Below are 26267 nucleotides of genomic sequence, written 5' to 3'. Positions count from 1 at the left end.
TCAAATTTTCTCCGAGAGGTGAGGAACATTGGACTGCTAATTATACTGGCACCGAAAGATTTATATACACGGTCTCACATTTGTTTCCTAAAAAGACTTGATTGGATTAAAGAAGCTAGTAAAAGTGGCGGCACAGATTATGACGTCAAAAAAATCAACTAATGAGAGGCCAGTATACACTGTAATTAACCAATGGTAAAATTTATAGTGGCCTCTCATTGGTTAATTTTTTTTTACGTCATAATCTGTACCGCCAGTTTTACTAGCTTCTGATTAAACTAACAATTTCAAAACGTGTCTTATCATTTAAAAGTCCTGACTTTCCTGAAAGAATGTTGAAAAGATAGAAAAGTGAAGAACACTTATATAAATGTTCTCAATAAATGGATAAAAATCAATCTTTTATAAATACACTAGCGGCTTTGCCCCAAGAGGTTTGATCAAACCATTTTTTTCTATTTCAGATTTAAAAGAAAAATGGAAAAAAAATTTCTTTGGGGGGAGCTTTTCTTTATTTGGAGGGGGGGGGGGGGGTAGTCGACCCCACTATTTTAATTTTAAAAAGAATTTCTTTTTTTTTTTGGGAGGGGGGGGGTATTTTTCATTTTTTGGGGGGGTTTGGGGTGTCCCCCACCCACCAAGAAAATGATTATAAACCTTCCCGGGACCTATGAGAAGCTACCCTGTAAAGAAGAACCCGATCGGTTCAGCTGTTAGCGAGATCCTTCGCTACAAACAAAGAGACAGACAAACAAACAGACAGACAGACAAATAAACATCGTTCTACTTTGTATTATAGATAAGCATAGATAGAAAAGAATAGATTTATCAACCTAGATGTTCAATCAGAAACAATAATACATCAGACTCAAATAAAAGGAGTATATAGCAGATGAAGAGTATTCTTTAAAAGTCACTTATATGGCATACCTTTGTATAAAGTAGTAAAGTTTTTTGTTTTAAGCTTAAGATTTCTAGGATAACTACTGAACAGATGTAGTATTTTTTATATAAATTTATGAAGTTTATATGTCTTAAGCTAAAGATCTCGAAAATTGATGGTTGTGCCTTTCACGAAAGCTTTACATACAATGGGGTGGTTTTAGGCTTTTTTCCTGACCTTGACTTCGCTCTTTAATTCAGGCTAGAGACAAACATGTTTATTATAGAGAAATAGAAATAAATCAGAAATAAAGCATATATAGGGCAATGGGCGATCAATTCATCTTCCCCCGATGTTCATTTCATTTTTAGTTTCTTTCAAACATTGCATTGGATAAAGAAATGAATGTATATTAATTCAAAGAACATACCTTAATTTTTACAAAACATAGCTAAGCAATGCAACCTACCATTATATGTTAGAAAAACGATAAAATATACAAAAAAAATATATTTCCTATTCTTATTATATAAAAGGTGATTGATTAAAAAACATTATTATCCTTTATTTGCTTTATTGAAGGGTTTTTCTGACAGAGTAGAATATATTGTGTATTATAAGATTTGTAGGATTTTTATAGTTATTAGAGTGTCTGTGTTTATAACAAGGATGACTACATTCATAAAAGTGAAGCTCTGAAATTGAAGGACAAACGAACATTAAGACTTGTAGAGTGTCAGAACTGAATAAGCAGAATATAAATACATGAGACTAAAAAAAATTGTAAGTATAAATTTGTTGTAAAACAAAAGAAATACATGATTCTTTTTTAGGACATACTTACACATTTTTAGGACTTGATTATAGAGATGCTTCGCTAACAAAACTATATCTTGCTGTAATAGGAAGCAGTATTCCAAAAAAACAGATGAATTGGATAATTCTAAGATACAAAAATTTGTTGTTAAAAAAGTAAAAAATCTGCATGTTAAAAATGGACGTACGGACATTATGGTAACGATTAAAGAGTTACTACGCTTTCTAAATCGTGCTTAATTACTACAGGAATCTCCATGCTAAGTTTGAAATCGATAGGAAATTCTAACATGCCTAAAAGAACTATACGTTACGTACAGACGAACGGACCGACCCTAATTATAGAAAAGCTTCGCTTTGAAAAAGAATGAATAGTAGATAATATTTAGAGCAGTACTAATATAAACGAAAGCAGATACCCTTTTAATTGTATATCAATTAATCTTCCATTGTCTTATCCCTTAAGATCCCTGGTATAACTGGTGAGCCTGCTGTGATCTAAACAAAACTAATTTGTATGAATGGTTTTGGTAAAAAAAAACATCATTAAGCTGTGAAATCACAAACTAGGAGTATCCATGTAAAACCGAATCAACCTAATTTAACATAAATACAGGTACACCTATCTATAGTACAAAGTAGAACGATGTCTGTTCGTCTGTCTGTCTGTCTGTCCGTCCGTCCGTCTGTTTGTCTGTCTGTCCATCCGTCCGTCACTTAAGGTCTTGGTAACCCTTGAACCGATCGGATTCTACTCTTCAGGGAATATACCTACTGGTCCAGTGGTGGTTTTAGGCTATTTTCTAGGGTGGTGGGACACCCCCAACCCCCAAAAACAAAAAATCCCCTCCCATTTTTTTTATTTTTTTTTGTAGAAGATTTCTTTGGTCCTTTTACGTATTTCGCCTCTTGGGGCAAAACCTCTCGAGGCTAGGGGCGAAGCCGCTAGTTGTGTATAAAGAAGGAAGGATTTTATAGTCTGAACTGAAGGATCCCGGATGCTTTATAATTGTCTGGAATGTTTTTTAATCTACTGACCTAACCTCCCCCACACTCCGTAAAGTCTAGGGGCGAAGCAGCTTGTATCCTAGATAAAAAGTAGTAAGGTTTTTGGGAAGGGTACCACCATTTTGCAATATAAATCGCCCTAGAAAAATAAGACCCTCAAATATTCTTTAATCTCTATTTTCAAAACTAGAATCGAAACGGTAGATGGTCTTCCTCCCGCCCCCCTCAAGAGACCTAATGGGGGCGTAGCCACTAGTTTAAATTTATAGTTTTTACTAGAACACTGTGACCACTATTACCAGCTGGTGTTAACTACAGAAAGTGAAAATTCCATACCATTTTAAAGATGCAACAAACAAACATCAGGTATCTTAGGTGATAAGACAATGGAAGATAAATCAAAGTTCTTATACCTAAACAAAATTATTCGTTGAAAAGTTTAGGCACTTTACGAGTGAACCAGCCAATTTAGATTTGATAAATGTTACCAAAGCTTTAAAGCAAACAAAATAGATGGCATGTTCATAAAATTTTGGATGCCAGTAAATTTGATATTCAAATAATACTTGACAAAAAAAGAAATAATATATTTTTTAAGTAACAGAATGGTTATCTGTCTGTATAATAGCAGGGGCTGCTATTCAGCCAATTTTAATTCCATTTGACTTTAAATATTCAATTTTGTTGTTGTAAAGTAGGAGTAAAAATTGTTTTTTGCCGTAAATATAAGGGAAGTGGATAAGAAGGGGAGAAAAAGGGGATTGGGGTTAAAGGGAAATCTTCACATAGAATAGTTTGTCAGAATCGCATTTCCTTTTCCCTGGTATAATAGATACTGTAGTGTAGAATATATTTTCTAGGTCCAGACGCAATGGCTCTTTTTCTAGTTTACGAAAACATCTTCAGTTTTGCTGATAGAAGATTAAATCTTAATGAAAAAGCAGTCATGATTAAAGTAATTAGTAATTTTTAAAACTACCATTATGAATTCCTTAAAATCAAGTAGTATAGAATAGTATTTGACACAGTAAGGGAGGGGACATTGGACTGTAAATTATACTTCACCCAAAGTTTAATATATGTACATGTCATTTCGTTTGTCTGCTTTAAAACTTTAGGAACTTTTATTATTCTTTTATTAAACTTTTGAACCAATTATTTTATCCTGTAGAAGGAGTATTTTGTACTGGGTTGTACATAAATGTAATAAATGATACCCTTCTCTATTCTATAAGATTACAGAAAGGATAACCAAAGCAAAACTAGGAAACGAGAAAGTTTGATATTTTAATTGATTTATATCTTTATGGAGTATGACTATGTATGATGATTACTACTTGATGTGTATATTCTTGATAATTATAATCATCTATGTGGTAAGCATATATCAGGATAGGAATATTTAATTTGAAGAAATAATTAAAATTCCTTTTTCTAAAATTATTATTACATTGAAGTCAAAGAAAATCATGAATTTTCAATTCGTGAAATATATTTAAAACCGATTAATATCCGGTGGATAGGAACCGGTTCTCAGCCATACTGAATAATTATGTCTAGCATCGTATTATATCCAGTTTTCTACGAATAATAAAATGTTAATCATGATATTGTACATTTTATATTCGTGATAAATAACTATAATCTCTTTGCAATATAACTTTTGACATTCATAGATTTTTAATTCGAGCTAGGGGGAAAAATAGCCTGAATCGGTGACTGGTCAAAAGTGAAGATTTATTAAAAGAAACCTGATTTGTTCAGTGGAAAGTTGATTAACAAACAAAATCCTTACTACTTTTATGCATATAATAATAGGATGTTTGTCAATGCTTCTGATAGTGCACTATTCTTGGAAGCAATTAATAAATATATAAATCTAATTCAAAAATCCCTTAATTTACACTTTAAAAGTACAATCTGACTACATTAATGATTAAAAGAGTACACCTTTTGGTACGAAAGGGCAGTTTATTTTTCATTTTGTCAATATAATAACTGACCTAAAAACACCTAAACTTCTAAGGCTTAAGATTTTTGAAGAAAAATTTCTTGTCAAAAACTGATCACTTGTATTAGTGAATTGAATCATATAAATTAAAACAAATATTTTTGAAGTTTGACGGATTTTTGTAGCTTTGACCATCTAGTGTAATAAATCTATTTGGGAAATATACTTTCTATTTCCTTTGACCAAAATTGCTGCAGTGATATATCCAAGGAAAAGAAAGTGAGTGAGTTAGTGAGTGAGAGAGAGAGAGAGAGAAGAGAGAGAGAGAGAGAGAGAGAGAGAGAGAGAGAGAGGATAATCAACATTGTGGTTACACACAAAACAAGGATTATTACTTACATTAAAGCGGGGAGGGAGGGGAACTTGGATAATAAATCTTTTTTAACACGATATATATTCATAGAAAACTTTGGGTACTGATATCAAATCTTGAACAGTGTCCAATATTTTTTCCGTCAATAATTTAAATCTACAAAGGGTTAATACTGTAGAAATGAATTTATTATCGCCAATTGTCTTATCTTTTAAGATTACTGAATTTAAGGGTTAATGTGCTTAAAAGATACAAACTTTACTTCAAAAAGTTTTATTTATATGAGTATCAATTTTTATATAAGTTATCATTTTTTATGTTCCATAGTGTGAATTGATTCAATAAATAAGACTTTAAAATAGACTGACATCACATTGAAAGAAAAGACAAACTGATAAAATATCACAAAAAAGCTTCGCTATTTTTTAAAAAAGAAAGAGAGAAAGGATGGGAAAAAGTGAGAGTATGAAAATTGTTGTAAAGATGAGACCGTTTGGTTCAAATCAAACCGAAACATAATTCCCACACAATTGAGAAAATAATATCATAAGGGGTTGGGAAATTTATTCTGAAGAAAGATATAAAATAGATAAAAAAAATATCTTTATATAAAAATAACAGGATGTTTGTCTGTCTGTCTGTACGGAAGGATCTCGCCTTCTGATTAACCGATATGATTAAACTTTACAGTGTAGCTTCTCATAAGTTCTGAGAGGTTTTAACTGTTTTGGGGTAGGGTACCACCACACTCCCAAGAGAAATCGCCTCTATAGTCGACCTCTGATAATTAAAAAATTGGAGTGGTTCGTTTTTTTCTAGAGGCGCTTTTTCTTGGGAGGGTGGTAAGACCCTTATCTAAAATCTTCCTTTGACCTATAGAAAGCAAAATTGTAATTGTAAAAATTGCTCTATGATTTCAGAAGACATGTCCCTACTAATGAAAATAATGCATCTTACCCCCTACCCTACAACATTCCTCTTTTGTCAGGAATCTAAAGGGATAAGACAACGGACAATAAATTTATGTACATCCCCAATGATGATCGACAAAGATTGCCTTTAGTTATTTGGGTATAGTCCCTTTTGTGGCAACGCTCCTTAAGGGGCGATTCTTCATTTCTAGCCCTTCCGGGGGGCTCTAAACCTGCGGGGCCAATTGCCTAACACTGTGGGGCAATCACCTAACCCAATATAACCTAACCTAACCTAAATTAACCTATCAAAAGCCATTTTTAAAATACGACGAATCGCCCCTTAAGGGGCGTTGGAATGAAATCAATCGAATGAGAAATGAAGTATGATTTGAAAACTTTGGGTACCAGAACAATTTACAGTCCATTGTACCCTCCCTCCCTGTATTTTATCCTTAATTTTCTTTAATCCAAACTCCTTTCTCATTCATTGCTTTACTTTTGGCAAGAATGGACAGACAGACAGACATAGGTCCTGAGGCTAGTTTTACTTTTACTTACTATCTACATTTAGATTTTTATTATTGTTTACACAATAAAGTTACACGTTTAGAAACTAAATCAGATTTGTAAAATATTTTTAATTTTAAAAATCCAGCCTCTTTAAAAACCCGCGTAAATGATAGCTTGCTTCTTACTTTCAGAGATGTGTCTGGTTCGAGTTCGTATCATGCTTGAGACGTTGAAAATATTACCTACTACTGCTATCTATGGTATATGACACTTGAAGTGGGATTAAGGGGAATACCTTGGTCCATAAACAGGGTCAACTTATTTCTATCTAGACATATGTCGTGCAATAAAATAGGCGATAGAGGGCGATAGATAGATTATAATCCCATTATTAACAGTTCATGCTCTTTGATTCAATAGATGATCACTTGAGAATCCTGGCCCAATAAGGTAATTAATCTTTTAAAGAATATACTTTAGCTACAGCTTTATTACAATCTATTTTTAATATCTCTTTTGTAGACATTATCTAAAGAGAAAGAGAAAGTAATATTTTTATGTCTTTTATATTTACTTTGTATTTGTTCAACTTTATTAATATCTTAGATTAGATATAATAGTGTGGAATATGAATAGACTACTATGTGTTTGTTCCCCTTTATTAATATCTTAGATTAGATATAATAGTGTGGAATATGAATAGACTACTATGTGTTTGTTCATCTATATTAATATCTTAGATTGGATATAATAGTGTGGAATATGAATAGACTACTTTGTATTTGTTCAACTTTATTAATATCTTAGATTAGATATAATAGTGTGGAATATGAATAGACTACTATGTGTTTGTTCCCCTTTATTAATATCTTAGATTAGATATAATAGTGTGGAATATGAATAGACTACTATGTGTTTGATCATCTTTATTAATATCTTAGATTAGATATCCTAATAGTGTGGAATATGAATAGACTACTATGTGTTTAATTAATCTTGAAAATCTCTTTCCTCTCATCTTTATCCTCTTTGTTATATATCTTCCCTAAAATAAATACCATTTAGAATCTGAAACTTTAAAAGAGCTGTAGCCTTGAAAACCATTTTATCTAAGAATCTACCCAGAGCTCAAGAGATATGAAACGTTTTTTTCTAAAAATAAAACTTACAAAATGGCCCCTATGAAGAATCTATATTGTAGGGCCCGAAAAAAAAGGTTTTGAGTCGGATTAGGAACCACACAGAAAAAAAGAGAGTACGATACATAATTTTTCAGTATGGCTCTGAACTGGTATAAACCCAATTTTCTCCTTCCTACATCTCCTGACCAAAATGCAACCTTATATGCTAAGAAGTTTCTGCATTTAGATAAATGAATTTGGGTTAAACTGTGTTTACTTTGGGTGTGCTAACATAATAACCAAGTTCTTAATTATTTAAAATAGCAATTTCGTTTACAAACATGACTAGATTCTGCTCTATTTTGGGATTTTAGATAAACCCTAAATATCAAGTTGAATTTGAATAAAGACAGTGGGCTAAAAAAACAAATTTATTCTAATTGCTGAATGGTCATGCCAAAATTTTAGCTTTTTCAAAACTGCACTGTTTGCGTTCACTTTCCTTACATTTATATTCACTGTAGATGTTTTATAATGTTATCAAGAAGGGATAAGACAATGGACTATAAATTGATTACAATAAACAAACTTACCCAATCTGTAGATTGAAATTATTGTTGGAAAATTTTGGAAAATAAATGAGTGTACAACCCGGTTCGTATTTAGTAAAAGCCCCCACAGTTTTTAATCCAACGAATAAGAAAGTGTTTATACAACTTTGGTGACCAGTAAACTTTAAAATGCCCCCTTCTTTCTTGAATTTTATACACAAATTTATTTTAGTTACTTATTTAATAAGTAGGGTTTTTTATGAAGGTCATTTGATAGGTAAAATAATATTAATCTCAACCATAAATGTTAAAAAAGATGTAGATTTTTTTAGGAATATTCACAAAAAATACCTTTATTTTCAATAGCATAAACGAATTATGTGGTGGCATTGTTACTGAAAATTTAAGTTATGAATAGAGATAGACAGAAAGAGATGTATTGAAAATAAAATATTTAAATCCTTTGTTATGAATATGCATATTATATTTCTAGCCAGGAATATAGATATTGGATAATAGTGTATGAATTAAACTTTCTATGTCAATCTTAAAATATTAGGTGAGGCATTATATAATAGTTATTTCTTTCATCGTATTATAAACGGCTTTCCGCGGATATAGAATGTACAATTATAAGATTAAAACCAGTTTTTTTAGCCCCGAGGTGCCGAAGGCACGGGCTAAAAAACTGGTTTTATTCTTATGAATGTACATTTTTATATTCGTAGAAAGCTGGATATAATACGATGCTAGACATAGTTTTTTCGTATGGATGAGAACCGGTTCCTATCCACCGGATTCGAATGAATACGAGAAAAAAAATTCCCAAATTATTAATTTAAACTATTGCAGAGAATTAAACTTTTTGATATAACAGCAATAGGTACTTTAAAATAACTTTGTTAGGGTCAAGATTCGAACCCATCACCTTACAATCAATTCTTTAGTCGCAAGTAAGCTATCAAAGATAGTTTTTTATTATTAATATGTCCTCAGATGACCTGTCACTCTAATTGTGAACTTTACCTCAATTTAAGAATCATTCTTGGAAAATATTAGAGTATCCAGGAATAAAGAGATAATACAACTGAAGAAATAGTGGATCTACTGCAGTTCACGGTAAAATATTGCTGGTAACGAATATTGCCAAAAATCTATGAATTTTAAAGGCAAATCATACCTTCACACCATTTTAAGCAGTATAAGAAGGCCTACAAATAATCTGGAATAGCTAAGATCTAATGATGCACAGGGAAAGCTTCATTGAAGAAAAACGCGTAAAATAGGCCTTTTTCTCGCATTTCTCTGCACTGCGAGATAATTATGCATTATTGATTTATGGCAGCTAGCAGCCTTTAAAATTCATAGATTGTTGGCAATATTCGTTACCAGCAATATTTTACCGTGAACTGCAGTAGATCCGAAATAGTATTTATTTCTATTGAAATCTTTACTTTAGTTTATGGAAGGAATGTTTTTAAAGATCATCAAAATATATTTCTTAAACAACTCCAAATAAAAATAGCATTCTTTTCTGCCTATTGTAGTTCAATTAATTGCAAGGTGTAAAAAATATTTTTCATTATTCATGTTTTCAATGGAAAAATTAGTGAGAAGAAAAAAAATATTACAAATGAAATTTAATATCTATAATACAAAGTAGAACGATGTTTGTTTGTCTGTCTGTCTGTTTGTTTGTCTGTCCATCTGTTTGTTTGTCTGTCTGTTTGTTTGTAGCGAAGGATCTCGCTAACCGCTGAACCGATCGGGTTCTCCTTTACAGGGTAGCTTCTCATAGGTCCCGGGAAGGTTCATAACTATTTTTTTGGGGGGTGGGATACCCCCAACCCCTCCAAAAAATGAAAAATGCCCCCCCCCCCAAAAAAAAATTTTCTTTTAAAACTAAAATTAAAATAGTGGGGTCGACTACCCCCTCCCCCCCAAAAAAATCCCCCCCCCAAAGAATTTTTTTTCTTTTAAATCTAAAATACGAAAAATTGGTTTAATCAAACCTCTTGGGGCAAAGCTCCTTGAGGCTAGGTGCGAATCCGCTAGTTATATATAAACTAGCGGCTGCGCCCCTAGCATCTAGGGAACTTATTATCAAAGGGATATAGAAGGGCAGAAAATAGCCTAAAACCATCACAGAATTTATAAGAAGCTTCACTGTAAAGGAGAACCATATCGGTTCTGTGGTTAGCGATATCCTTCGTTACAAACAAAAATGCTTAATTCTTTATATAATAAGATAAATATACATGTCTTTTGTAGCTTGAATGACAGACCGACGGACCAAGTAACTTGTATATTGGATTTCTTCACAAACAAAAATCATCAATCTATCTTACATAGAAGCCGAATAAATTATATTTCCCATGTAGTGTTACGGACGGACGGACAGACAAAGTGAATTATTTCAGTAGCTTCGCCACTAAAAACATTTATAAATGATAACTAGTTATTTTGAAAGTACACAACAAATCATAGTAAATTAATAAGAAAAATACAGTTATAGAAATTTCATAGTTGAAAGGTTCATAATTGAATTAATTTCATCTATATTTGAGAAAGCATAGAGTTGCATTTTGATTTATTTGTAAAGAAGTACTATATACATATATTCAACTTGTTTGAAGGTTAAGATTTCAATAACTACCGAACCGATTGAGTTCTCCATTTGATGAAGATTATCATAAATGTTTGGATGGTTTTAAGCTATTTTAATTTAAAACTTATAGTTTAGTGATATAAAGAAAAGACAAAACATTTAATGCACTTATTAGACTAGCGGCAAAGTTGGTAGTATAACAACTAATCGTCTCACTGACACCTCTTTATTTAGAGGCTACAGATTTTTTTAAATAACGGTTAAAAAACTTTTTTGGCGGATAGATGAGTGAGATCATGGCACGGCTGCGACTTGTAGCAATTTAGAACAAACTAAAAGCTGCTGAAAATGCCAATAAGTTATTTGCCTAATTTTACCTGTTTTTACAATAACAACAAAAAGTAAAAATACACTAAATAAAACAACAGTTATGAAGTTTAGAAATTTCAATTTCCAAAATTGTTTCAACTTTCAAGTTTTGGAAATGTAGAACACTGTGAGAGTCAAACGGCAACTAACGGAGCGCCGGACAGAGAGAGTTAAACGTCCGAGAAGAGAGAGAGAGAAATGTCCTAAGTGTTGATACAAAACTGCTAAATTTTATTGTTTAGATTTCGGCATGGCATAATCCAAAAGAAACTCCAAAATAACCAAAGATTAAGGTTGCAAATCATTTGGTACCCAAACTTTTATAATCATTCTTCCTCTCATTCTTAAGCTAAAAACGTTGGGTGACAAAGACCAAATTGTGTCAAAAATGATCCATGTGCCGTCATAAAAATGAGGGATATGAGAGGAGGAGAAGTGGGGGAAAAAATCCCCAAAAAAGAGATGGATAATCCCTAATTCTTATGACGTCACACGAATAATTTTTGACAAAATTTGGTCTTTATTCGTTGGGTGCTTTTCTTGAAGCTTAATTGGTTGGTTCCAACTAGCAGTGTCCAAACTGTTCAGCCAATTACTCTAAATGCAGAAGTTATAATTTCATCAGAGCTTTAAATTTGATAAATATAGGTAAAAAAAATGTTCTGCATATAACTTTTTTTTTAGCTTTACAAAAGAGGATTATTATGTTTATTGAAGTCTGCAGATCATAATAATATATCGCTCAATAAGCTCCAATAAAAATCCGCAGTTTTACGATTTAACTAACGTCCCGAACGGCGCGAGAAAGTAAATATATCCTTATATAAACTGAAAAAATGGAAGTGAGAAAAAAATGGTTTTGGGGATAGGATATAAAGGTGTATTTACTCGTGAAAAGGGAAAGGCAAATAGGAAGTAATGAATCTTCCGGAGGGGGTAAAGAGATAGACAAGATGAAAAAGGGGAAAGGTATGGGGAAATTAGTGTTTATACAAAAAATGAAACAAAAAGTTAGCAAAAGTAAATTTTAAAAAGCTAATGTTTTTTAGTTTTCATTAATTTAGTCTAGAAGTGGATTCAAATATTTTAGAATAAAAAATTGTAATAAAATTTGATATTTTCAAACATTATTAATTTGACATGTTTGTGTGGATATCGGGAAAATATCTATAATTTCTCACATGGCTCCGTTGTATATGTGTGGATGGTCTAAACATATGTTTAATAGGTTGGTTCATTTTATTTAGAATATCTTTTTGGGGGTATTTTTCTTGGGGGTACCTTTTCCAAAATAGTTATAAACCTTCCCTGGACCTATAAGAAGCTTCACTGCAAAGGAGAACCATATCGGTCAAGCGGTCAAATATATCCCCACACAAACACTTAGGCAGACTGTTACTTTTATACAAAGCCAGATTAGTAAATAAAATAAAGACATTTTGAAATAAGTTTTAAATAAATCTTATATATACTAAAAATCATCATAAAGGAAAAAACATAATTTATACATTTTGTAGATTTTGTTCAATTTTTAACCTTCTTCACTCTGGTATGCAGTATCAGTAACAAGGTTCAGATTTCTAAAAAACTAAAAACTTCATCATTACATACAGACTAACATTCAATGAAATAAGATAATTATAAGGATGACAACATACATAAAAGCGGAGCTAAATTAATCAGATGAACAAACGACCTACGAAAAAATATATAGTTACAGCACTTACGATAAAGAAATTCGAAATATAAATTAGAGCTTAATTGTCCTAGAAATCTCCATTTTGATATGTAAGATCCAATCATAATTCAATGACTTTAACAGCAGTATAATTTGTACATAGCATCAATTTTACAATAAATTGGTATTAATATTGACGCTGCTACTATTTTAGTGGAGTATGTCATAAACAAGGATGACAACATCCATAAAAGCGAAGCACCGAAACGGTAGGACAAACGGACATTAACACCTATATAGTGTCAGAACTGAATATACAAAATATGAAAATATAAGGTTTGACAAAATTATACGTAAATTTGTTGCAAAACTTCTTAAATACAGAATTCTGTTTAAGGACATACCGACATTTTAAATACTTGAGATATAGAGATGCTTCGCTCATAATATTGTACCTTATTGTAATAGGAATCAGTAATCAAAAAACCAGATCAATCGGATGTTTTTATCACATAAAAAATTGTTATTAAAAAAGTAAAAAAAATCAACATGTTTGAAATTGTTGAAAAACTGCTTGATACAGGATAATGTTTATGGACATACTTACGTTTTAAGGGCTTGATTATAGAGTTGCTTCGCTTATAATATTGATCTTTGTTGTCCCAGGAATCAATATACCAAAAATCAGATCAAACGGATAATTAGATCACATAAAAATTTGTTGTTAAAAAAGTAGAAAAATCAACATGTTTGAAATGGACGTACGGACATTCTGGTAATGATTATAGAGTTGCTACGCTTTTTAAATCGTACCTAACTACTACAGGAATCACCATGCAAAGTTTGAAATCGATAGGACAATTCTAACATGCCTAAATTAACGAATAAAAGCTATCCATCTCGAACGGACGGACCAACCCTAATTATAGAAAAGCTTCGCTTTTAAAAAACATGTTTCTACCCTATTTACAAGAATAAGATATATTTGTAGTGGTCTTCTCTCTGTCTGTAATGAAACAATATGGTGTTCTTACAATATAACATAAAAGGGAGGGTGGGAGGAGTACCCTACCCAAAAAATAGTTATAAACCTACCTGAACCTATAAGAAACTTCGCTGTAAAGGAGAACCATATCAGTTCAGTTGGCTTACTAACTATATAATAAGATAAGATATTTTGATAATTTTTTTTGCCTTTGTTTTAAATTTTAACAGTTTTGTAAAAACTGTAAATACTTTCTAAATAGAGATTTGAGAATTATTGTTATGAGACTTTAAGCTTTCTATGCATATTGTGCATTAGACTTATTACTTATAAACAAACTATTTTATCAAATCAATTTGATGTTTATGTATACAGGTGTTCTTTAGAATAGTTTAAATGCAGGGATGGAGGGGACATTGGAATGTAAATTATACTTTTATATGCTTTCTCATTCGTTGCTTAATAACTTTTGTATTTGATTAGTTGATTTAAATTAGAAGTATCCAAACTTGTAAACCAATAATCTACAGAAGGAGCAATTTTGTTTTTATTCCATCTATTCCAAGGGATGTAAATCAAAGACAGAAAGGCGACTTTAAGTATTAGAAGTACTTTATGTCGATAATATATCAGCCGTGACCATTTTTTATAGAAAAAAAAACTTAGAAGTGTAATAATGTACAGGGTCATTCAAGAGAAATGATTTTTTTTTAAACATAATTATGCATAGAAAATAAAACAATTATGTAAAATCCTTTATATATTTGGAAAACCTATTATGAGACATTTATGTTTCAAATATTTGAAAATGATTATTTCAACAAATTATGTCCTAAAAACCGGTTTTTCCAAAGGCCTTTTTGTTCAAAGATTTATTGATTTATGACCCTGTAGTAATATCACTCTAGACCATGATAAGTCTAATGGAATAATAATTTCTATCACTCAGACCATGATAACTCTAATAGAATGATAATATCAATTACTCTAGACCATGTTAACTCTAATAGAATAATAATATATATCACTCTAGACCATGATAACTCTAATGGAATAATAATATCAATCACTCTAGACCATGATAATTCTAATAGAATGATAATATCAATCACTATAGACCATGTTAACTCTAATAGAATAATAATATCTATCACTCTAGACCATGATAACTCTAATGGAATAATAATATATATCACTCTAGACCATGATAACTCTAATAGAATAATAATATATATCACTCTAGACCATGATAACTCTAATATAATGATAATATCTATCACTCTAGACCATGCTTACTCTAATAGAATAATAATATCTATCACTCTAGACCATGATAACTCTAACAGAATGATAATATCTATCACTCTAGACCATGATAACTCTAATAGAATAATAATATCTATCACTCTAGACCATGATAACCCTAATAGAATGATAATATCTATCACTCTAGACCATGATAACTCTAATAGAATGATAATATCAATCACTCTAGACCATCTTAACTCTAACAGAATAATAATATCTATCACTCTAGACCATGCTAAGTCTAATAGAATAATAATATCTATCACTCTAGACCATGACAACTCTAATAGAATGATAATATCAATCACTCTAGACCATCTTAACTCTAATAGAATAATAATATCTATCACTCTAGACCATGATAACTCTAACAGAATGATAATATCTATCACACTAGACCATGATAACTCTAATAGAATAATAATATCTATCAATCTAGACCATGCTAAGTCTAATAGAATAATAATATCTATCACTCTAGACCATGATAACTCTAATCGAATAATAATATCTATCACTCTAGATAATGCTAAGTCTAATGGAATAATAATATCTATCACTCTAGACCATGATAACTCTAATCGAATAATAATATCTATCACTCTAGATAATGCTAAGTCTAATGAAATAATAATATCTATCACTCTAGACCATCTTAACTCTAATAGAATGATAATATTTGTAGAAATCACCTTAATTGATTATGACATTACATATAATTTTAGACAACGCTTCCGTTTCTATACAAAAAAATGACTAGGGGCTGTGCCCCTCGCATTGAGGGGCTCTGTAATAAAAGACTATGAGGAGAGTAAAAATAAAAGCCTAAAACCATCAAGAATAAAAAAAAGCCTATAAGTAACCTGAGATCGAGACCTTTATGAAAAATGGAGAACTCAATTGGTTCAGTAGTTAGTAAGATTTTAACGGTATCAGGCTATTTTTCTGTCCCTTCTTATCACTAAATGCTAGAAGCGCGTCCGCTTGTAAATTATAAAATACATCTGTTGTAAGCCCATGAGAGACAGTGCTTGTTATTTTTGTTTTTTCATTTTTGCTTCTGTATGTAAACTTTACAGACGGACAGACAGAAATACCTTACATTAGATATTTAATAGCTACGCTTTTATATTTCCTTGTTGGATGACCAAGATGTTTTAACTTAATTTTGAATGACTTTTCATTTTAACTGGTCGTTTTATAACATTTTTCTGAGGAAAAGAAAAGTTTTTTTTTCAAATGTTAAATCACAGTAGAATTATTTAACCCTAACTTTTTCTTTGACGGGGGGTTTCTTAGTTAAAGTTTGATTAGGGCCGCTAGGTAAGGCAGGAATAAGAACCCTAGAAGGGTCAAAGAGAAGATTGTTTGTCCTTTTCAGTTGGGGATATACGCCTCTAGAGGCCTCTAGAAGCACTTGGGGTAAGGAAGGGGTTTGGGATAGACAATCTACTTTCAATTGTAATTTTGAAAGAAAAGTATTAATATGTATTTTTTGTGGGGGCGGGGCGTTTCAAGGGGCTATTGATATTGAATGGTGTAGGTAAAAAACCATAAAGTAGTTCTTATTCTTCCCTTAACCTATAAGAATCTTCACAGTAAAGGAGAACCATATCGGTTTAGCGGTAATCTAGATCTTAAACAAAAGGAAACGATCTTTTGATAGATTTTTTTTTGATTTTTCGGCAAAATAGAGTTAAATCTTGTTAATTTTTCTGATGATGCTTGAAATATATTAGAAATCTTCTAAGGCCTTTGTTCAAGATTAAACACTGGAAAATTTTCTAAGGGAAAGTAAAATTAGTTTTGTCTCCTCACACTTCTATATTTGCTACTTTTGTGTTTAGTGTAGAAATTTTAAAAAGTAAACTGCACTGAAAAACAAGGATGAGCCATTGAACACATAGTATAAAATTTGAGCATTACCAACAGATTAACGGACAATTTTGATTATAAACATGATTTTTATTGGTACATGCAATTTTCACCAAATATTTCAGCTTTAAGGACGTAAAAGATTGGCGGATATTAAAGTGAATTTATGATATTTTAATGATTTATATCGACTTTATGGATTTAATCAAACGTAGTCATGGAAATATTATTACTAAGTGGCGTTAGATGAAAAAAAAATAGATACTAATTGGGGTCCTACGACAAAGCAGGAGTCCCAAACGTCGGAGTGGACAAACGCAGGAGTGGATACTTAACCTAACCTAACCTATTTTAAACCATTTTTTAGATTTTTTAAATGTATAACCCCTGCGGGGGGCTTATTTATATATTCATATCTTAACCTTACCTAACCTATCCTGGAACCCTAATTGGTAATAGGAATCCTCATAAAAATTTAGTTGGTCGATACTAACTATGAATCACTTTTCCTACCAAGAACAAGACAGGCCGACGGACAAAGCGAATTACAAAGTAGATGCTTATTGTTCAGCAAAAAGAAACCACAAAAATCAGTCGTCTATCTCATATATAAGCAAAGCTTAGTAGTCAAGTCAACGGACGGTCAGACAGAGAGAAACTTCGATAAATAATAGTTATTTCTCGCATCGTATTATAAACGGCTTTCCGCGGATATAGAATGTACAATTATAAGATTAAAACCAGTTTTTTTAGCCCCGAGGTGCCGAAGACACGGTTATGATTGTACATTTTTATATTCGTAGAAAGCTGGATATAATACGATGCTAGACATAGTTTTTTCGTATGGATGAGAACCGGTTCCTATCCACCGGATTCGAATGAATACGAAAAAACAATTCTCGAATTATTTTCATAAATAAGCAAAAATGAAACAAACAATAACTATTATTAAATTTATTTCATAATAACTTTTATATTTTTAATAGAAAGATATAAGATTTAGTAAAATTTAAATCTAAATATTATTTTGATGTTTTTTTATAGAATATCATATATAATATAACATTTAAGATAATTATAATATAATTAAAATGATCTGAATTTTTAATTTTATTTCTTTTTTGGTGGTTCTTTGTCGAAAACTATTCTTTCAACTAATTCTTTTTCTACATAATCTCCTCTGCGACGTCTGAAAAATATTAAAAATAGTTACATTTCTGTCCCTTTTAACCCCTTACAGTCGGGCCCCTTTGTTTTTAGGTTCTTTTTTACTTATAAATTTCAAACGGCAGTAATTTTTTTATTTTTGAAGCTAGAATAAAATTTTTTTTGCAGAAAATGTTTATCTTTATGTAAATTTTATATTTGAAATATCAAAATATAATTTCAGCGGCCGCAGTTGTACTTGGCAGCTGCCAGCCGCCGCAGTCGGTGGTCGGCGGGAAAACGGCGGCGGATCTTTATGAAATTTTAATACATTATGTAGACATGTAAGATAAGCTTAAGTTTGAAATTTGAAGGCTCTAAGTAAAAAATTGCCACAGGAGCCTTTTAAAGATTTCTGGAGACCTGGAGGATCAGGACCTGCAGGATCATACCTGGAACCTAAAATTGACTTGAACACCTGTATTTAATATGAGGATGTACTACTACAGGATATTTTAGTATTTTGGTAAGATAAAATGCTTTGTTTAAGTCAAAAAAATATTTTTGCTCTTTACCTAGATGACCCTGCCAGGTTTGCTGGCATCCTGTGCCCGCCAGGATGGAGATATTCAAAAAATTTCAACTCTCAGTTATGTCTCATACCCAAACTTAAAAAGTCAAGCAGTTTGGGCTCTTTATCTTTCACACACAGAAAATGAGATAGAAAAAACCGGATGGGGGGGCGTTCAACGCCCCCCCCCCCCCCGACCGTTAAGGGTTAAATACCCAAAGTTTTATATTCCGATTTCTTATTTGTTTACTATAAAACTTTGAGTACTTCTAATATTTTTTTATTCCTTTAATGATCAAACCCATCATTCACACCAATAATTTTATTTAAGGAAAGGATAATTATTATGTTTATAATAAGTGGGGGACTATTTATCGTGTAATTTCTCATCCCTTAAGATCCCTAAAAGCTGCATTTAATATCTATCCAGCATGGCTTTGAATCCGGTTAATTTTGACCTGATTAGAATCGAGTCTGAGTCATACTGGAAAACCATGTATCGTATCGTATAATAGAGAATTTTTCACACAAAAAAAAATAGAAAAGAATAATAAGATTTATCCCTTTTTTTGTTAGCCTGGGACCATCAAAACTGGATTGAATAATTACCTTTGTTCAATAATTTTATCAAACTTTGCTTTTTCTTTGGTCTTCTCTTTCATCATTTCCTCCTAAACAATTATTGAACACTCAATCCAGCTGTTTTCTCAGCACCTGTTTAAGCTAGAGAGCTAAGGAATATTGTGTAGCACCCCTATTTGATAAAGTCTAAACCTGTCTGAGTCATATTTTGCTTTGATCAAACAACCATTGTTTGATAAGTCCTATTTTTCTTCAAAAATTAAAACAGCTATAATATTTTTGAAACTGGAATTAAAAAGTAAACTTAGAAGATGTGGTATTAAACAAGGATGACAATATATATCACTAGCTAAGCACATCAAAACAAAATGTGTAAATTAAAAAATTGGTTTTTAGATCTTATGTTCAGGGGTCATAAAACAAGAATATATTAATATAAAAAACCACGACAGCTTTTGCAAATTTTTTGGGTATAGTCCCTTTCGTGTCATCGGACCTTAAGGGGCCTTTCTTCGTATTTTTCACAGTAGGTTTTCTCCTATTTCTAGCACCTGCGGGGCCAATTACCTAACCCTGTGGGGCAATCACCTAACCCAATATAACCTAAAATAACATATAAAAAGCCATTTTAAAAATACGACAAATCGCCCCTTAAGGTGCGATGTCACAAAAGGGACTATTCTCAATTTTTTGTATGTTTATTGTTTAGCATGACTGACAGAACGACGGACTAAATAAAATTTCATTGGTACAAGAAATCTTCACAAAAATATATCTTGAATAACATTTCCCTCGTAGCGTTACGGATTAACGGACAAAAGGACGAACATTGAATTATAGGGTAGTACTTGTACACATCACAGTCTAACTATAAAATACAACTATAGGGTAGCTGCGATGTTAAAAATAAAGTTTACCTGGATTTTAAGCTTTTCTTTTCTCTGTGCCAGCAATTCCTAAAAAAAAAATTATTTTAAAGGTAAAATCTTTTTCAACATTAATAAGAAAACAATAATTTAAGTAAAGATAGCATATTTTGGAATGTTTCTTTTCTCCGAGAGGGGGTGTCGATTCCCCTTTTAAAATAGCCTATTCCTTCCCTAACCTTTCCTAAGAATTGTGTGTTACGAGTAGACCTAGCCGTTTAAGAGACCTTTCGAGACATACACTGCACAAATTACTACTTCACAGAATAGTTCCAGTGGCTTGTAACAAAGGATGATTCACTCCCATAATTGATTAAATCAAAATTTAAGAAATCTTAATGGACACACACACATACATCCAACTACTTTATTACAAGATAATAATTGATCTATGTTAATACGAAGCATGTGATCATAACATTTAAAGATATTTATGGTTTCATAAAAACAGAAAACTTCAAGATGATGTAAATACTGTTTAGTAGTGGCTAAGCTACTTTATAATCAGTGTTGTTGTAAGTCCAAAGATCGTCTGTATTTTCACACACACATTAATATCGATCCTTAGTTTTACTGTATCATAGTTTACTGGTTTTCTATTGTGCCAAATTGTCCTAGGAATTAATATTTCGAAATGGAATATAAAGATTGTTTTAATTAAATATCATTAAGTTAAAATTGGCCATATCGGACTTTCTGTCATTGATTGTAGAATTGCTACGCAATCAAAATTTTACCTTTTTATTACAATGTCAAGACATTCGATTTTTTCGTAAATAGCTTTTTGCAGCTATCGCACAATAAGTTTTTGTTTCTTTGCATTTTTTAATTACACATACAAACTCTTATCTGTAGCTAGTAGATAAGCACTCTAAAAGAAATTGGTATGACCATAAAATAACCAATAATATGGTTGAATTAAAAAGCAAGATTATTTCTTGCTTTGCCAGTCTTCAAACTGCAGGGAGGAGGGAACATTGGACTTAAAATTACACTGGTACCCAAAGTTTTATAATCACATTCTTTGACTTATAAACTTTGCGAACTTGATTGGTGATTTAAACTAGCAGTGTGGTAACTTTTTTTTATCATAATTTAGAACTACAATTTTTAAAAGCGAAGCTTTTCTATAATTAGAGTCGGTCCGTCCGTACGTCCGTCACAAACGGATAGCTTTTTTCGTTAATTAAGGCATGTTAGCATTCTCCTATCGATTTCAAACTTTGCATGATGATTCCTGCAATAGTTAGGTACGATTTAGAAAGCGTAGCAACTCTATAATCGTTACCAGAATGTCCGTACGTCCATTTTAAACATGTTAATTTTTAACTATTTTAACACCAAAATTTGTATGTGATAAAATTATCCGATTGATTTGATTTTTTGAATACTGATTCCTAGGACAACAAAGTACAATGTTATAAGCGAAGCATCTCTTTAATCAAGTCCTAAAAACGTAAGTATGTCCTTAAATGTTATCCTGTATTTAAGCATTTTTTCAACAAATTTAATTAAAATTTTGATTTGACATTTATACATTTAGGTTCTGATTTTTCAGTTCTGACACACTACAAGTATTAATGTTCGTTTGTCCTGCCGTTTCAGAGCTTCGCTTTTATGGATGTTGTCATCCTTGTTAGTTGATTGTCTTATCCTTCAAACATATCTATCCATCCATTGAAGTTGGAAAATGTTATTGATTTTGGTTTCATTGTGTAAACTGCGCTAAAAACAACACATGGCTTAGTAATTGAATTAGGGCATTATCTTAATTGTACCACACGTTTATACATAGCGCCCTTGCCAGATAACAAAATATAAATTATACAGGGTGTTTTTTTTAATGGAACAAAAGTATTGCTTAATATAACCCACTTGCCATTGACAGAAATTAATAATCTATATCTTAATTTCTTCATTGGGTTGGGGATTTTTGTATAAGAAAAAAATACTTGTCGATTTTCAACAAATTATGCTTTAAAAACCGGTTTTTCCAAAGTACATATTTTTGTAAGATTTTTAGATCATGACCAATTTAAAGAGTACGCAAAAAGGCGTACATTTTTAAAATTCAAATTACTCGGCTTGTGTTAATAGTAGAAAAATGTTATGCATATTGTTAGAATCGTCATAAACACTAGTTTTTGGATGTTTAAGAACTATTCCTGTGCTACGTATAATTTAGGAGCTACGTGGTAAAATGTCCCAACTTACTTAAAACTTTTCAACCTTTCTCACATTTTCCAACGTGGCTTCTATACTACAAATAGCATGAAATTGATACATATATTTCCAAAAACTAGAGTTTATGACAATTCTAACAGTAAGTGTAACATTTTTCTACTATTAACACAAGTCGCACAATTTGATTTTTAAAAATGTACGCATTTTTGCATACTCTTTAAATTGGTGACGATCCAAAAATCTTCCAAAAATATGTACTTTGGAAAAACTGGTTTTTACGGCATAATTTGTTGAAAATCGCTAAATATTTTTTTCTTATACAAAACTCCCCAACCCAATGAAGAAATTAAGATATAGATTATTAATTTCTGTCAATGGCAAGTGGGTTATATTAAGCAATACTTTTGTTCCATTAAAAAAAAACACCCTGTAGAACAAATATTTATGTTTATAAAGCAGCAAGGTTTTTGGTTTGTACATTAAAATCTTGATAACCACTGAACCGAATAAGTTCTCCAATTTTGCTATTTTATTTTAAATTTTAGTGTTTGGATGGTTTTAGGCTATTTTAATGCACTCTCATCTCAAGATCCTAGTTTATCTAATAGAGAGAGTTTTTTCTTGCCAAATCAGAAATCTATCATTAAAATATCTTTAAAGCGATTGAATTATTTTTTTTGCTGAAAGCCATCTGGATCTTTGATAAAACCTTGCACATTAGAAGCACCAAAAATTGATTGAGCAGTTTCCTAACTTTCACTTTAAAATTTCAATCTACAGTTGGTATACTTTTATCATAAGTAGGCGTGTACAACAATTTATCTTCGATTGCCTTATCCCTTAAGATCCATTAATACACAATATCTATAAAAGTTTGAATTCAAAAGAACCAAATCATCTGAGGTGGATTCTTTAAAAAAATTGCCCTTCTAATCGTTTAGTGGGGCAAAATTATTTTCGTGAAAAATTCACCAAAATCACCTTAAAAAAATGCTGTGAGTATTGGTGCAAAAAATATGACGTAACAAAAAAAATTAGCTAATGAGAGGCCGTTATTGACCAATGGTAAAATTTATAGTGGCCTCTCATTGGCTAATTTTTTTTGTTACGTCATATTTTTTGCACCAATACTCACAGCATCCCTTAAAAATCTACAAAAATTAAACAAAATCATAGAAGAATTTTTAGCATAAGATTTTATTTAATTTTTGTAGATTTTTTATGTGATTTTGGAGGATTTTTATTACGAAAGCAATTTTGCACAAAAGAACCAAATCATCTGGTTAGTCAGGGCCCCAGCCTTGAAAATGTGGTAATACGACACCCATACGGACAGGCCCAATACAGAGTTGCTTCGCTGTGACTTATGATAACAAACCCACCGCACTAATCCTATTATATCACTATCCATCTCATGACCGCTGTTAACCCCGCACCCGGCGGTCAAACTAAGCCTGCCTAAATGTGGGGAGGGGACTTGAACATGCAACTATCACGAGTCCATCATGCACTTATATAATCGGGAGGCACTGCCTCCCCCTTTTACCACCGCTGCCCCCACAGCCTGTCTACCGTCGGGCGCTAAGCCCTAGCGCCCCACACCCCCTTCAAACCTAACTATTGTCATATTTTTGTTGTATATATATAGTAAACATAACTTGTAAATATTATTCAGTTTAAATATATAATTCTGTATGATTGAATCCTGCTTGTTTGTTTGGTAGAATACTTAAAGGCTAGGGCCCGTTGAATCCGAACTCGTTACCCCGTGGGCCGAGTACGCTCGGCTTACCAGAACTTGGTGTCAGCGTGTTTCAATCGAGCCTTACAGAACTAGCCTATTCTACCTCTGATCGGACCCTTTGGCAAGTAAGGGGACAATCAGCCGCCAACTGAGAAGCCAACTGACCCGTGAGACGGCCTTTTTAGGTCGAATTTCCATCATTTTGAACGCAATATGTGGGCCTCTGGCCTACGGCAAGCAGATTTAGCCTGCTAAAAGCGCCAGTTAAGACGCTTTGTCCGTGTCGTGTAGGAGTAGCGCTAGGTGCGCAGCCACGGCAACCGGATAATTTAGCTCAGACGGCTACAAAACTGAGTCTAAATTGGCAAGTGTAGCTGGGACAAGCCCCAGGACACCCAGGCCAAACCTACGAGACAGACAGCTGTGTGCTGGTCTCCCTAAGAAGGCAATGTGTGGCTGCGAAGCTTCAGCACACAAGTAAGCCCTACCACTGCGACGGATAGCAGATTTTGAGCCACAGGCACGGCAGGAAGGGACATTCCCTGCCGCTGTCTCCCAGGATTCGAACCCGAGGCGCTGTAGGACGGGCCATTCCCTGCCGCCATTTGTCGGGATTCGAACCAGCGGCGCTGTAGGACGGGTCATTCCCTACCGCCGTCACCCCTCTGAACCTTGCAGGACAGACATTCCCTGCTGCCAGTGCTTCCAGAATCACACCTAGAGCTCCTAGTGATAACAACACATCATTGTGTATAAAAAGTCAACCAAGTGATAAAAATAAATATAAAATTGTTGACCAAGTGATAATTAATAAGCTCTAGTGATTCGAAGCTACAGCCTAAGCCACCATGGTAAGCGATACCACCATAGCTGCGGTGCGGCCACCACCAAAGTTTCTGCCAACCCCAGCCGAACGAGAGGCCCCCTTGTCCCAAGGGCAGGACCTCCACTTCCCCTGCCATATCAGGGTGAGGTTTCCTACTCCTGACCCTGCCCAGCATGTACAGGTTGATGCCATGGTTGATTCTGGCAACCGTGTACCAGGGTCTGCTGTAATTTCTGAGCACCTCATGCACGCGATGGGCGTGCAACGCATGTTGATTCCGGACAACACCCAGATCCTGACTGCTAATGAGGAAGGCCAGCCCCTCCAGGTAATTGGAAAATTAAAAGAGTTATATATGGCAGTTTCACACACTCTTATACTCCATCTATACCACGTGACTGTGGTCCGAAACCTCTCCCACCCTCTGAACTTAGGAGGGTATTTTCTCAAGGAGTTCGGAACTAGGCTCTGTTTCGACATGCAACCACCTTGCTTGTGGGCGCGTGGGGAGTTTATCCCACTCCGTGGCGTCCCCATTGACCGGGAGACAGCCGAGAGAGAGCTAAGCTATGAGGGGCCTCTGCCAGGCCCCCTGCCTGAGCAGCCGCGTGTGGTTGAGAAAGGCACACACTGGGTGGACGCTGAGCTCAACGCACACAAGGGCGCTAACCTGCTAGCCATGGGGTTGCCCCCAGTGCCCAAGGTGCCAAGGGAGAGCCTGCCAACAACGTTTCCTGAGATTGCCAGCCCTCCAGAACCAATCTTCTCCTCCGACATTTTTATCAACGGCCAGCCATGTCCACCTGGCCCCCTCTACCTGGGACCTCCAGCCAGTCCACCAGCCAAGCCCGAGTCCAGACCCGTCAAGTCGCGGTCTGATGTACCCGGAGCCACACTCAACTCTCAGGCCCCAGCCTCTCCCGGCGCCGTGCCCGTCAAGTCGCGGCCGGACGCCCACGGAGCCAAAGCTGGACCCAGCATTTTGGCCTCTCCCAGCGCCGAGCCCGTCAAATCGTGGCCGGACGCCCCCGGAGCCAAGCCTGGCTCCAACCCGTCAGCCTCTCCAGAAGCCGAGCCCGTCAAGTCGCGGCCGGTGGGTCCCGGAACCAAGGCTGACCCCTCACCAGCCACGTATAGGCTGAGCGCTGTCACTCCAACTGACGGTCAACCACCCCAGCTCCGCACAGCCAAGCGGGTGGTCCTGCCTGGCCGCGGGGTTATGGCAGTCCCTGTTGAGCTAGTAGGCCATCGCACCAAGGATGCCATTCAACTAGCTGCCCCAGAACAGAGGTTTGGGGAGGACCTTGTTATTCCAGAGGGCCTGTATGCCCACAGGCC

At 33.6% G+C, this 26267-nt stretch overlaps 1 protein-coding gene across 5 annotated transcripts in view; it reads right to left on the bottom strand.

Annotated features, from left to right (window-relative positions):
* Window positions 1-17889: 17889 nt before the first annotated feature.
* The window catches only part of LOC145313064 (uncharacterized), a 46581-nt gene continuing 38203 nt past the window's right edge, over window positions 17890-26267 (bottom strand). For all 5 annotated transcript variants that reach the window (XM_080152321.1, XM_080152320.1, XM_080152322.1 and 2 more), the window contains 3 exons: window positions 20167-20205; window positions 19277-19338; window positions 17890-18139 (listed from right to left, as the gene is read on the bottom strand). In XM_080152321.1, the coding sequence (XP_080008447.1) occupies window positions 18061-18139; window positions 19277-19338; window positions 20167-20205 (180 nt within the window). In that variant the 3' untranslated portion in view covers window positions 17890-18060. The remainder of the gene's footprint in view (window positions 18140-19276; window positions 19339-20166; window positions 20206-26267) is intronic.

Source organism: Acartia tonsa, chromosome 3 (assembly GCF_053477335.1).
Source record: "Acartia tonsa isolate MP-2025a chromosome 3, ASM5347733v1, whole genome shotgun sequence".
In the NCBI taxonomy this organism is placed as follows: Eukaryota; Metazoa; Arthropoda; class Copepoda; order Calanoida; family Acartiidae; genus Acartia; species Acartia tonsa.
Note: the sequence above shows the minus strand (reverse complement) of the source record. Positions and strands in the feature narration are given on the sequence as shown.